Source organism: Chanodichthys erythropterus, chromosome 10, assembly GCF_024489055.1.
Source record: "Chanodichthys erythropterus isolate Z2021 chromosome 10, ASM2448905v1, whole genome shotgun sequence".
NCBI classification, from domain to species: Eukaryota; Metazoa; Chordata; class Actinopteri; order Cypriniformes; family Xenocyprididae; genus Chanodichthys; species Chanodichthys erythropterus.
The window spans coordinates 21,317,537-21,331,899 of NC_090230.1; the positions used below are offsets into that span (position 1 = coordinate 21,317,537).

The following is a 14,363-nucleotide window of genomic DNA, read 5'->3' on the forward strand; positions in this document are numbered from 1 at the left end:
CCACTTGCACATATTTGGCAATCGGAATATTAGATATTTCATGCTATAGTTAACCAAATTTGTGAATATTTTGAATAAAAAAGGAAAAATTAAATGAAAGCAGATCATCATTCATACAGTTCTGCGGTGTGTCACATAACAAGCAATGACGCGTCACCATGGAAACCATAAAGTGATGCGTTCTAAATAACGGTCGGCTAAAAAAACTCACGCTGGGGGGTAAGACAGAATATTTGAAACTTACGTGCGAAAGGGTTAATAATTAATTATATGTTGAAAGAAATGCAAATAAAAACTTTATTCTCTCCATTTCATCAAGTTGTTTCTATAACTTGTATCAGTTATAAACAAACACATTACTCAAATTAAAGCTGCAGTCCATGATTTTTCCTCTTTGTTGCCATCTCTGTTTGAAACCTGCAATTGCAGTCATATGCGGCCTGCTTGTTTGTTTGTTTGCACTCAGGATTTCTGTAATTTTTTTTTTTTTTTAATACTTATATCTTGATGTTTCTGTTTTTCAGTCCGGCATGGTGATTTTTAGCCACTGCCATCAAATACATTCAAAAAATATTGGAAAAAAGTAAAATATACTTTGAAAAATGGTTGAAAATAAGCAATTTTTTTTTTTTTTTAGAGCAAATAGATATCAAGTTTCTTTTAACAAAAGACCCTAGTAATCTCACATCAGTTTGGGAAGATCTCAGCAGTGTCTCAAACTGTGCTCAGCATTGTCTGCGCCCTAAAATCAGGCATCTCAATATGAACTCAAATATTTTCCTAAAATTGATCTGAGCTTCTCTTCGCTTTCATTTTATAGCTCTATACTCTTACTGTATGACAATTACTGTGTCTATTTTTATTTCTCCAAAGGACTTTAAAAAGAAACATCTGTGACATTTATATCACTGAACGTTCTAATCACACCGGTGTGATCGTACGCTCCTGGGGCCAGCCACGACTGATCACACCGGTGTGATCGTACGTGTTAAAGGGTTAATAAGAATTAAAATATTAATTTAAAAGAAGGTATAAAAGGCAGAACCCCCAAACTATCTGTATCATTATCAGTATCAGCAAATATCATTCTGAATAATTGCCTATCAGTATCGGTGGAGAAATTTAGTATCGGTGCATCTCTAAAATATATATATATATATATATATATATATATATATATATATATATATATATATATATATATATATATATATATATACCCATCTGATGTCTGTGAGTACGGCAGCCATACAATGGCACCATCAAGTGCTCTTGTCCTGGTGGTCAGTGTGGACTCAGAACTCACTGAACTGACAGCGGCACGGACTAAGAGGATAATGGGCTGCGAGTGAGACGGGGACAGCACTCGCTGTGTGTGCTGTCATGCTTGCATCTCGCTGTCTCTCTCGAGCCTGTCTGTCCTTCTGTCTCACCACCTCCATTAATCTTTTACTTTGTGCTCCAGCAGTGAGAGGAAACCTGCCTGACAGCTCGTCTTTGTGGCGAGAAGTTCTAGGAAAGAGCAAAAGATGGACGTGGAGGGTCTGAAGGAAATGAAACCTGCCCCTTTCTAACGGCTGTTTTTAGATGTATTCACTTGTGTTTGCGGTCAAGAAACACCTTATGCTGTAGTTTTATGTGTTTCATAAATGTAGCATATGTTTTGTATTGTATTCAATTCATATTAGTTAAAATGTAACTTTTCGAATCTATTAATGTTGTATGTCATGCAGTTAAATGATTTTCAGTGCAAGATTTGTATTTCACATTGCAAGATAAAAGTTATTTCTGACTTTATAACAAACAATTGTGAGCAGTGTTGGGTAAAGTTACTTTTAAAAGTAATACATAACAATATTTGCGTTACTCCCTTAAAAAGTAACTAATTGCGTTACTTAGTTACTTTTTTATGAAAAGTAATGTGTTACATTACTTTTGTTTTACTTTTTCTCATCTGGGCTGGGCTTGCTTGTTTGTTTGTTTTGTATAACAGCAAAGTTCTATTTTTGGCAAATGTTAAGGTACTTTCACACCAAAAGTGAAATGGCAAGTCAAGGCAAGGCAATTTTATTTGTATAGCACATTTCATACACAATGGTAATTTAAAGTGCTTTACATAAAGAAGAAGAATAAAAATAGAACATAAGGAATAGAAATAGCAGTAAAAACAGGATTTTGCTATCTGGATGGAAGAGCTAGGAAGTCTTAGGGAGTTTATTTGTTGTTGTTGTTGTTGTTGTCCATCAGTGTGGATCTATCCATCAGAGCAGATCTAAATGGATCTTCCTCACACGACAGGACCGCTACCTGTTAAGGCACTTCAAACTGATAAACAAAGTTTCAATCTCCCCTTTTGCCAAGACACCTCAAACTGTGCCACACAGCCTTAATCCCCCTTCCGGAGATGTCTTATCTATGCAACGCAGTTCAAATGCATCTTTATGCCTGTACAGTAGAGGGCGCAGCTCAAACAAACCTTTCTGCTGTGCTGCTATTCTGGATAAAAGAAGAATAGGATACAGGAGAAGGAAGATCAGCACTCTTATTTCTAAATCTACTCTAAAGTAATATTTGCTTATTAGTATGGTTGAATTAGATCATTGAAGGTCAGCAGCAAAGACATTGGTTAATAAAGTGAGATTAAATACATAAAGTATATTTGTGTAATTCAATATAGTTCATTATTGTAGGTTTGCATACAATTCTGAGATTGCATTTCAGTGTTTTTATTCATTTTGAAGAATACTGAATGTTTTGTTGTAAACTGAAAAAGTAATGCTTTACTAGTTACTTAAAAAAGTAATCTGATTACGTAACTCAAGTTGTAATGCGTTACCCCCAACATTGATTGCTGATTTATATCTCACAATTATGACTTTAACTTGCAATTGTATCAGAATTGTGAGAAAAACTTGCAATTGTGAGAAAGTCTGAAGTGTGAGATAAAAAGTCCCAATTATCAATTATTTGTTGTACAACACTGTTGTACAAACAAATAAAAACAGTACGCTGTTGTTTTAAACAAATTTTAGACTGAAAATAGATTTTGTATGCGCAACAAACTTTAGCATAATCTTCGTATGATACAGTATGAATAAGTTATTAATTTAATTGTTACAAATGATCTTTTTAAAGTGTTATTGCATTTTATTCTGCATCTAATTTGTTACTGCATCTGCACCATTGTTAGGTTCAGAGCAGTGGTGTAGTCTACGTGATACGCAGGTATACGCCGTATACCCACTAGGAAAGGTCAAGGATTTCCGTATACCCACTTAAAAAAGCGCGAGGATACATAACCATCCAGTAAATCACAATAAGATTTGTGGTTTGTTGCTTTTGATATGAAACATAGTCTCATTTCAAATTCTGGCCATTTTACTACGAAATGAAAAAAAAGCCATAAATACCGTTTTGGCGCTCTTTAATGTGTCGTGACCGCTGTATCGCCTCATCAGTTCAAGAGAAGCGGCTGCATGAACCGTGAACTGATCCTCTCCTCTGCTTTAATACAGTTAGAGCGCGAAATAAACTTGAATGAACTTCCGAAGGTATGTTAAAAGATACAGTACAACTTAACTAAATCCGTATTATGTCTCGTGTATTCGCATAATCAGTGTTTTAACCGCGGAAAGACGTTATAACAGCTTGTAAACAATGTCACGTAACGTCACATTTACCTCCGAAAAACATATTCAGTGACCATAAACTCATTAGTCAGCTATATATTGTGACATACTGATAAGCTTCATCTTTCCATTATTGTTACACTCTAAAAATGCTGGGTTAAAAACAACCCAAGTTGGGTTGAAAATGGTTTGAATTTCCCACGGTTTAATGGTTTGGGTTTTAGTTTTATTTAACTCAAATATTGTTTAAAAATTACTATATGGCTGCCTTAAAATGAACCCAAAATAGATCTGATACATAATTACTATAGGCAACAATAAAAATCAAACGGTGATAATTTATTAAATAACAATTTTAATGTTTATTGTTTTATTATATTTAATATTAATAAATGTTAATTTCCAACCTATTTGATGTTCATTTTAAGCAAGCAATACAGCATTTCTTACACAATAGTTAGGTTAAAACTACCCAATGGCTGGGTTTGTCCATTTTCAACCCAACTTGGGTTGTTTTTAACCCAGAATTTTGTAATAATAGTTGCAACTTGCACTCTTAAATGTGCATTGAAACTTGCCAGCTGATAAAACTTGTGATTCAGGGACCACATGCATATAATTTTTAAAGTTATCTTAACTGGCTGAGTTAGCTGGTGATTGACACTAAACAGTAGAAACTCATCCAGTCTCTTCAGCTGTAAATGCCATAGGCTGTTAAAGTCTTGTTTTGTCAAGATTTAAGTCTTTCAGAATGCTCTCAATAACATTTAGCTTAGATCAGATGCATATGCATTAGTAAGTGTGGCGGTGCTTATGGGGTGTCTCTGGGACAGGTGAGTATGAGGTTGGGAGGGAAAAATCACAGTATACTCACTACAAACAACTAGACTACACCACTGGTTCAGAGACAGACTGTGATAAAATGTTATGTTCAGTTATTTGTTCATTATACTCGCGCATGTTTTAGCGTGCAGGAGGCGATGTAAAGTGGCTTCTTGAGATTGCTTTGCGGTTTACGCTCAAACTCTTCTCTTTCATCTGACTGAGACTACAATCTCAAACATAACTCAGGTAAAATACTATTTACACTATGTATTTGCGTTTGTGACCGTTTATTAACGGTCGCGTCTCGTTGGTTGCCTAGCAACCACTCCTGAGGTAAAATAAAAATACTCGAGACGGCTGTTCACCGCCGATCATTTTACCAAACTACTACTTCTGGTGGTAAATTTCTGTCTCTACTCAATGTGAAGTGACACACTGCGATGTAAAGCTGTTCCTTATACCATATTATGTACGTTACAAGTGCTCTTCGAATTAATCATTCTCTTCACACGGTTTAAAATTTCATCTAAGTTGAGCGTATATTGTTGTAATGTTATTATGTGATTTTAGTGCTGTAAGGTACAAATACATTGTCATATTGTCAGGATTAAAAATTAACGTGTAAATAAATATCCTATTAAAATGATATTGGCTAGCTGTATTTATATGCAATGTAACATTAGTGTGTGTAACGTTAGCCATTTTCAAAATATCTTGATATTTGTAGTATTCAAATTATTGGTATACATATTCATTGTAAAACACACTGAATACTTGGCCCACAGTGACATAAAATCATTTAACTCAATTTGCTGCCTACTGTAGCTGCATTTATTAATATAACGTTAATTATAAAATATTAAACTAAAACTTTAGTTAAAACTTTAGGTTTCATATTAGGCTATTTGTGATTCTAATCACGTTCTGTCAGTTCTGGAAGTTTTTATGAAAAAGTCTGTCAGCAGTTTTAACTTTTTTAGACTCTGTTCATCACGGTTAAGGGTAGGAAAGTAGGGGTGGGATAAACCATTATGACTTTACAGTGGTAATACCGTGGTATTTTTTTCTAAAGCAATTGCCATTGAGCATTCAGTGCACTAAACACAACACAATTTTCTGATTGAAATGTCTTATCTTATCAGGTATGAGATCCGGGATACACACATGGTAGAGGAGAGCGTAATGATGACCCTGAAAGATAAGGCGGACTTCTCCAGCTTCAAGCCTCGTCCCTTCAACATGCGCGAGTTCTACGATCGAGCGGGCCACGACATTAAGGAAATGCTCCTGTCCTGCTACTTCAGAGGAGCTGAGTGCAGTGCCGAAGACTTCTCAGTGGTGAGCACGAACGCAATCTCTGTTTCAGGTGTTCTGAAGGACAAAATCCGATCGGTGGAGACTGGAATGATGGGAATATTGTGTTTTGTAGGCACTTTGCATTTTGTCCTCCATGTAACTTATTGGTGCACCAAATGCTTTAATGTCAACATGTTCCAGAAGAAAGTGGACCTGTCGTCTGTAGGTCATGTGTTGAGTTCATACAGTCGTACTGAAGCGAGCATTGCTGCCTGGTGAGATAGCAAGAGATTATTTTTACCCGTGGGGTCGTATCGATCTGATCCTCTGATAATACCGTGAAGAGGCCTCACTTAAAAGATCCTTTTATTCCCCTGGTGATTCCAGGATAAGGATTCTGAAATGGGTTTATTCGTCATATTGCTGTATCTGATTGATAACATCCGGAGAGAGAAAGCTTTTTTTTCTTTTTCATATGAGTGCTGTAATATTTTTTTTGACTTGAAGAAGACAAATGTTTGTTTTTGCACCTGTAAAGTCGACCATATTTTGAGTGGATTTGGCAAAATGGCTATATGTTTTGTACTTCACAATGATCCATTAGTGTTGATTTTATTTGAAAGAGCATTTATATAATTTATGCTGATGAGAAATGAACACTGGCATTTCCAAGTAATGCAGAAGATCTAAACGATGTTACGATTCTATCATCTATCTATCTATCTATCTATCTATCTATCTATCTATCTATCTATCTATCTATCTATCTATCTATCTATCTATCTATCTATCTATCTATCTATCTATCTATCTATCTATCTATCTATCTATCTATCTATCGATCGATCTAGTCTCCTGTAAAGTTGACCATATTTTGACTGGATCTGGTGGAATGCCAGATTTTTTTTCACAATCTGTTAGCAACACTTTTGATTCTTTTTGATATTGATAAAGACCATTTATTTAATTTCTTATTTGATTTAATTAGTGCTAGAGCATTAAGATTGCTAGTTTAAGTTAAGACATTACCATCCTGGTTATGAACTCCCGATGGAGCGGTTTTTAAAGTGCGCTGTCTCCATAGATCAGTTTAAAGAGCTGTGTGAGGACCGTATTGATTATTGATAAGAGGCGATTAATTAGTGTTACGCTGATGAGAGATGAACACTGACATTTCCAAGTACTGCAGAACACCTAAACGATATTAAGATTGATTTAAAATGACTTCCCGTGTAAGAGAGAGTTTGTGTTTGGCCTCTAAATGTCTGAGATTTAATGTAGTAGTGAAAATTTACAAACTCAGCTTTGTTCACTCATATTGTAATGTAATGCTTTGAGAAACTCAGGGCACGTACACACTACAGCTAAATTCGGTTGTCAGTTCACCTTGTAGTGCTTAATCCCGTTCTCTACACACACAGTTCAGTAAAATACGGGAGTGACAACCACATTCTACAACCGAATTAACTCCTGAAAAATACATAGTTTACAGAAATTCTATGCATGTGTACGGAACTGAACTGAACAACTAGTTGATAATGACGTTTACGCAGAGGTGGGTAGAGTATCCAAAAACTGTACTCAAGTAAAAGTACAAGTACTTATAGAAATATTTACTCAAAGTAAAAGTGAAAGTAATAATCCTAATAGTTACTTGAGTAAGAGTAAAAAAGTATCCAATAAAAATCTTACTCAAGTAGCTCGTTACTAGTTACTTTAATGATATATATATATATATATATATATATATATATATATATATATATATATATATATATATGTATATATATATACACACACACACAATATAGCATGTTATTATTTAATGTTTATTATTTAAATAGATATTTAATTTATTATCATAATTAGATATCTTTGCAACAAACAAACAAACATAGAAGAGACTAGCATTATTTCTAGCATCTGTAACCCGAATGTATCATTACTATATTAATAACGTATACAGCTAACGTTACATTTTAAAGAAGAGAGAAAACTCTTTACATGTGCTCGCGCTCATATCTGAACTTGACACAAACAATGATCAAATACACATTGACGGATCTTCTTTGGTCTGTTCTCCAAAATGTAATCAAATTCTGCAGGCGCGTGTAACTGCTTAACTGTATCAACGCAAAGCGTTAATTTTCAAGACGAACAGGTCGCTGGCGCCGCCATTGCGCAATAGTATATGTATAAATTAATGTATAAATTAAGAAATATGCCCATAAAAACGCTAAAGAAATACTACATACTTTTGTTATAGTGACGTAATAATCTGTTTGGTTGTAAAATGTCGGCTATTGGCTGTATCATAAAGTAAAATCAAACGAAATTGATAGGCCTACCTGTGGAATTGTTAACAGACAGCATACGCAGCTCAACTAATAAAGGTCTTCATCGCTGGCAAACAATTTGATGCATTTGCAGATTTGCTTTTAATTGACTGTATGTCCACTGCCACTTCATCCGCTCCGAGTGAGAAACCGCTTCAGACGATTCAGCGCGTGCAGGAACTGAACAAATCATTCAAACTGATTCGCGAATCAATTTAGACAGCTTTACCAACTTGTTTGAAGTCTTTGAAAAGAATCGACTCAAAAGAATGATTCATTTGTGAATGGGGCATCGTTCATGAAAAAGAGACAGCGCGCTTGGAACTACGCATTTCTTAACATTTACAGTATTGAATTAAAATAAAGTAACGAGAGGAACGTTGCCCATTGTAGCGAAGTAAAAGTACAGATTTTTCATTACAAATGTACTCAAGTTAAAGTAAAAGTACCCATATTTTAATCTACTCTAAAAAGTACAAATTTTCCAAAAAACTACTCAAGTACATGTAACGAAGTAAATGTACTTCGTTACTACCCACCTCTGCGTTTACGTGCACCGGTGTAACTTGTGTCTCTTGTGTACATGCGGTGAATCACAGGGAAAGCACAAGCCTATCCAAATGCTTTATGCTGAAAATCGCGATTCATGTTTGCTCACTTTAATAACTCCATAAATCTGTTCACTTTATGAGACGAACTTAAACAAGCCCAAAAATGTTTAGGGGATTCACTCCCGCATTTAAATGCAGTTGTCACTCCTGAAACTTACAGTGTGTACATGGCCTCATTTTCATTCTAAGCAAAAATGTGTCATGACTTTATGCACTACAGATGTTTTTGCTTTCCCAGGATTTTTCAGAGTAGTTTTGAGTGAACGTTCACCACATTGTGTGAATGTTCAACACACATAATTTCATCCACACATACTCCAGTATATAGAAATTGTTGGTTTTTGATCTCACTGTCTCATTTTTCTTACATGATATACATGAATTTTTCTTTTTTTGCTACTTGTAAAACAGCTGAACAGTTAGGTTTTCTAACTTGTTTGAGCTGTTGGTTAATTTCCATACAGTAATGTACATAATGCCAGATTTTTAAAGGGGTGGTTGATTATGATGTTTTACTTTTTTAACTTTAGTTAGTGTGTGATGTTGCTGTTAGAGCATAAACAACATCTGCAAAGTTACAACTCTCAAAGTTCAATGCAAAGGGAGATGTTTTCTTTTACAGAAGTCACTTTTTAAGGACTACAACAAATGGCTGGTAGGGACTACAACAAGCTTCTTCCTGGGTTGGTGACATCACTAACCCCAAAATTTACATAAACCGAGAACACAAAACAAAGGGGGTGTGGCCATGTTGGGCTGCTTTAGAGAAGAGGAAGAGTTGTTGTAGTAGAGTGTTGTTGTCATGCTGTCATTTTACGCCATACTGCTTCACAAACGAGGGTCAATTCGTAATTACCTTCCTTTCTCCGTTTTCGTCCCTGTGCACCGGAGGGTTTATTAGACCGCTTCATTTTCTTCATCAACTGCGCACTAACGTAACTAGGGATGCACCGATCCAAAATTCAGATCGGTATCGGCTCCGATACTGCCATTTTTGCCGGATCGGGTATCGGCCGGAGTGGACCGATCCAAATTCGATACTGTGCGTGTACTATTCTATTATTGTTAAGCTCCACAAAAGGCACAAAAACATTTAAAAAAAAGCACCATAAAGTTTCTGTGCACTATATTCCAAGTGTTCTGAAGCCATTCCATAGCTTAATTTGAGCTACAGATAAATATTTAAGTCGTTAAATGAAAGTTCACGTAAATGCCTCCCTCTGGTGCTGCGGCTGTCAGTCATTCTCCATTCAGCATTCAGCCTGCGTGTAGCGTTCGGTTATGACAGTCAACACAAGAAAAATAAAACAAACTATTTAAAACAAAAAGGATTAGAAACTTAATTATGCAAGCATAAGTATTATAATACATAATAAAATGGACAAACTGGGTGCGTGTAATCAAACGCATCGTTCTCATTTTATTCTGGAGACTGAACTCGCGCTCTGCTGCCACACTGGAGCGCGCTCACCACCAACTGGACAGGGGTGGGAATTACAATTACAAGCAACATCAGCCTCAGTAATCAGTCAAAATGATGGACAGGCTGCAGATTTTTTTCCGTCACTGCTAAAAAAAATTCCATCAATGACGGAAAATTTTCGGTTAACGCAACTTTTGAGATTATATATTATATACACGCCACACTACCGCCGGTGACACTCCACGACCGCTGTGGCGCGGTTGTTATGCCGACCGTCACAGCCCTATGTGAGGCATACAGTTTATTAGGTAATTTGGCACTTTTCTTATACTTGAAGATCGGATCGGTATCGGCCGATACTGAATCCCAGGTATTGGTATCGGAAGCGAAAAAGGCGGATCGGTGCATCCCTAAACGTAACGTAACGTAACGGCGACCCTAGAGGGCGCCCGCGCCCCCAACATATTTGCCGCCCTAGGCAACCGCCGGCCCTGGCTGTTTCTAATATATTAACAGTTTTCAGATGCATTTTCAATGGCATGTGTGTTTGAGATCGGTACGCTTGAGGGAGGTGAGCGTTTGTGCCGTTTTCCTCAGTGTCCTGGTGGACCCATAAGCCCCAGCTGCTGTGTGTGCTCCTGTGGTCGAGCGCACACGTGTACGAGCGGCGTTGTGCTGATGTGAGTGTGTGTTTGTGCTGATGCTGAACAGCTCAGCAGAGAGCAATAACACTGTATGATGAGACACATGAGCAATGAAGCAGCTAAACTACCTTTACGTGACACGTGTGTGTGTGTGTGTGTCCAGAAGTGAGCTAAACCTGACAAAATCTCCCAAACCTCCTTTTGGGGACTTCCTCATTTGCAACAATAAATAAATAAAATAGTTTTTTTTAATCCATCCATCCATCCATCCATCCATCCATCCATCCATCCATCCATCCATCCATCCATCCATCCATCCATCCATCCATCCATCCATCCATCCATCCATCCATCCATCCATCCATCCATCCATCCATCCATCCATCCATCCATCCATCCATCCATCCATCCATCCAAAAATTTCTATATTTTATGTTGCATCTGTCTTAAAACATTCAAGTGCTGTGTCATGCATCTCTTGGTAGTTCTTGTACCTTTTTGAAAAAAAAAAATGGCCAGTGCACTCTAATTACTTTCTCATTATAAGAAGCCACACAACACCAGAAGGGCCGTTTAGTGCAGGTTTCTTGAGCGAGAGAACACGGTGACCTATAAACAGACCCAAGTTCAGTCTGAGTTCAGCCGTTTGTTGTTGATTGTACATATAAATCCATCCGTCTCGTCTCGACGCCGCGGTCCGCTGCTCCTGTGATAAAGAGTTTGAACTTCCAGAGCAGAGAATTCCCTGCGGAACGTCAGCGGAAAGTTTCTTCAACTAGTTACCATGAAAACAAACTTTATATAATGAAGGACAGAAGACTTCATTCACAAGGAAATATCCACCCTGTGCGATTCAATTCGGTATCTCGTCTACACGTTCTACCTTTTCCCCAGATTAACAGGCTATAGAATTTCTTATTATCTCTCAATGTCACTCTACCAAGTTCTAATGCACCACCAGAACGTCTCTCATGGCCATTTTAACCTCATGTTATGGGTTTCTTAAAAAGCCTTGGTTGTCTGTGGATATTATGGACGGCTGCATGATTTTGTTATATTTTTAATGTGGAAACCCACTTTTAGTGCATTACTAGGGTTGTCCCTAGTTGAAATCAAATTAATTACGTAATATTCCAGTTATTTACTCTTATTAATTGTGTATATTAATTCTGAGAAAAGCTTCCAAATGAAGACTTAATGGCATTATTGTGGCTGACCAGAAATGTTAAATGATATTACTAAATGAACATGGAAAATCAACAGCCCTGTGTATTACATTTTGTGATTGATTTGTCACAGTGGTTGCATTATGCATGTTAGGTTCAAACATTTATGAAAATCTATAGTAATTGTTACATAAATGTCTTGAAATAAAAATGGCCTCTAAAAGGCATGTTGTTGGTGCATAAAAAATCGTTGTGAGTCTAGGCTGGAAATTATCATTTCTGTTTTTAATTTCCTCCCACCGTGAGTGAAATGTGTGCGAGGGTCTCAAATGTGCTGCTGTCTGCTTGTACACTTCTTTTCTCATATTGTTTTTGGAAAGACGGATGTGTGAATGAGTGAGTGGGTGTATCCGCTCACGGCATTATGGCTTTAAACCAGAGATTTCATGATTTTCATGATGTTCGTATGCACACATCTCGTTTTATGATATTCAGCCCAATGTCAGCTCCTCACGTGGGTGTTCCTGTAAAGGTGATGTGTTGCGCTGGTCCCTGTAGAGAATTACACCCTAATGTTCATGAATTCAGCATTAGAAGATTATGTGATTTCTCTGAGGTCCTTTCTGCTTCTCTGCATCTTTAGTATGCCTTCTGTACTGGTAAAATAGTTTGCTAAGTCAAGCTTTGCTATTACTAGTGCTCACCTTTTTGGCTAAGGAAGTATTAAAGTATTAGGCCTACATTTTGTATGTATGTAACCAGTCCTGTTTGTAACTCAACTGTTTTGAGCAGTAAGCAACCACCCAGAAGTTCTTGTCAACCACCCAAATATTCTAGCAATGTAGCAACGCTCAGAATGCTCTAGCGACCTCATAGCAAATATGTTAAAACACTCAAAACACCTTAACAACCACTCAGCAACATAGTAACACCCTGGCAACCACCCAAAACACGGTAGCAAACACATAATGCATTAAACCACTCGGAACAACAAAGAAACTTCATGCCAGTGAGCTAAAAATCACTCAGAGCACCTTAGCAACCATGAGGCAACACGGCAACACCCTGGCAACCGACCAAAACACACCATCAATCACATAACAGTGTATCACACCTCTCAGAACACCTTAGCACTCCTAGAGCAATGTGTTGAAACACTCAAAACAATTCAGTAACCACTTGGCAACATAGTAACACTCTGGCAACCACCCAAATCACACTAGAGACTGTGTAACAATGCATCAAAACACTACAGCCTACCTACCTTATAGCAATGTGTTAATGTGTCTTAGCAACCACTCTGCAGCATAGCAACACCCTTGCAACCACCCAAACAAATGATCAACCACATAACAATGCATTAAAACTGCTCAGAGCACCTTGGCAACATGGCCCTTATGGAACAAAAATATATGGGAACATACTGAAAAATATAATGCGATATATTACATAATATATTTCCATATATGGGAAACTAGTGCTTATATTTTTCAATATACTGCAATATATGCATTGACCATGTATGGCTATATATTACAGTTTTTTACAGACGCTAGGACACATTTCTCAATACTTAGGTCACTTTTGCAAAACTCTTCACACAGTGAGCACAACAGAAGTCTATGTGGGCTAAACTGAGGATCAATTATCATTGCTTTGGCACAAAATGCATTCAATGACTACATCTCTCAAATTTCATGAATTCTTTTCTCACTCAGACACAACAACTGCCAAAACTCTTTGTACGTACAGGCCAATTTGCACATGCTTACATACTGTTTTCAAAACTGTTAAACTTATGTTCAAAACAATAACATAATACAAAACTGAATAAGACAGCAATTTGCTACATTCCTACAGTAATATTTTAATGAAATATATTTTAAATCTGAAAATGAAATGCTATAAAAACAATTGAATTGTATCTGTATCAGTGGATGGTGTGTATACAAATTCTTGTATTTTGGAATTATAAAAAATTATAAAAAATAAATAAACGACATAAAATATTGATGAATTCTGCATCATGTCTGATTCATTCCAGTAACATATATTGCAGTGAATTATAAACAGAGATGTGTCCTTGTTTTACACAAGAAAACATTGTATAATGCTACATGTTGTTAGTGTTTTTTAGGTCATTGTTTTATGACTGACAAAGTGTGTTTGCTGGGTGAAAACCTTTGCTAGTGTTCTGGAAGAATGAGTTGATTTGAGACCTGAATAAAGTGTTTTGGTAGTTGTAGTGCATTTTGAGTGTGAAATGAACTGCTTTGCCAAGCTGAAAGTTGGTTAGGAGAACTGTGTGAAGAGTTTTGCAAAAGTGACCTAAGTATTGAGAAATGTGTCCTAGCGTCTGTAAAAAACTGTAATACATATGAAATATTTATAAATGAAGACAAAAATAGCATTACATTCATAAAGTTCTATTCT

General features: G+C 36.6%; 1 protein-coding gene across 1 annotated transcript in view; it reads left to right on the forward strand.

Moving 5' to 3' along the window:
- asic1b (acid-sensing (proton-gated) ion channel 1b) overlaps positions 1-14,363 on the forward strand; it is a 230,700-nt gene that overhangs the window by 19,457 nt on the left and 196,880 nt on the right. Inside the window, exon 2 of the mRNA XM_067396545.1 lies at positions 5,597-5,792. Within this exon, the coding sequence (XP_067252646.1) occupies positions 5,597-5,792 (196 nt within the window). The remainder of the gene's footprint in view (positions 1-5,596; positions 5,793-14,363) is intronic.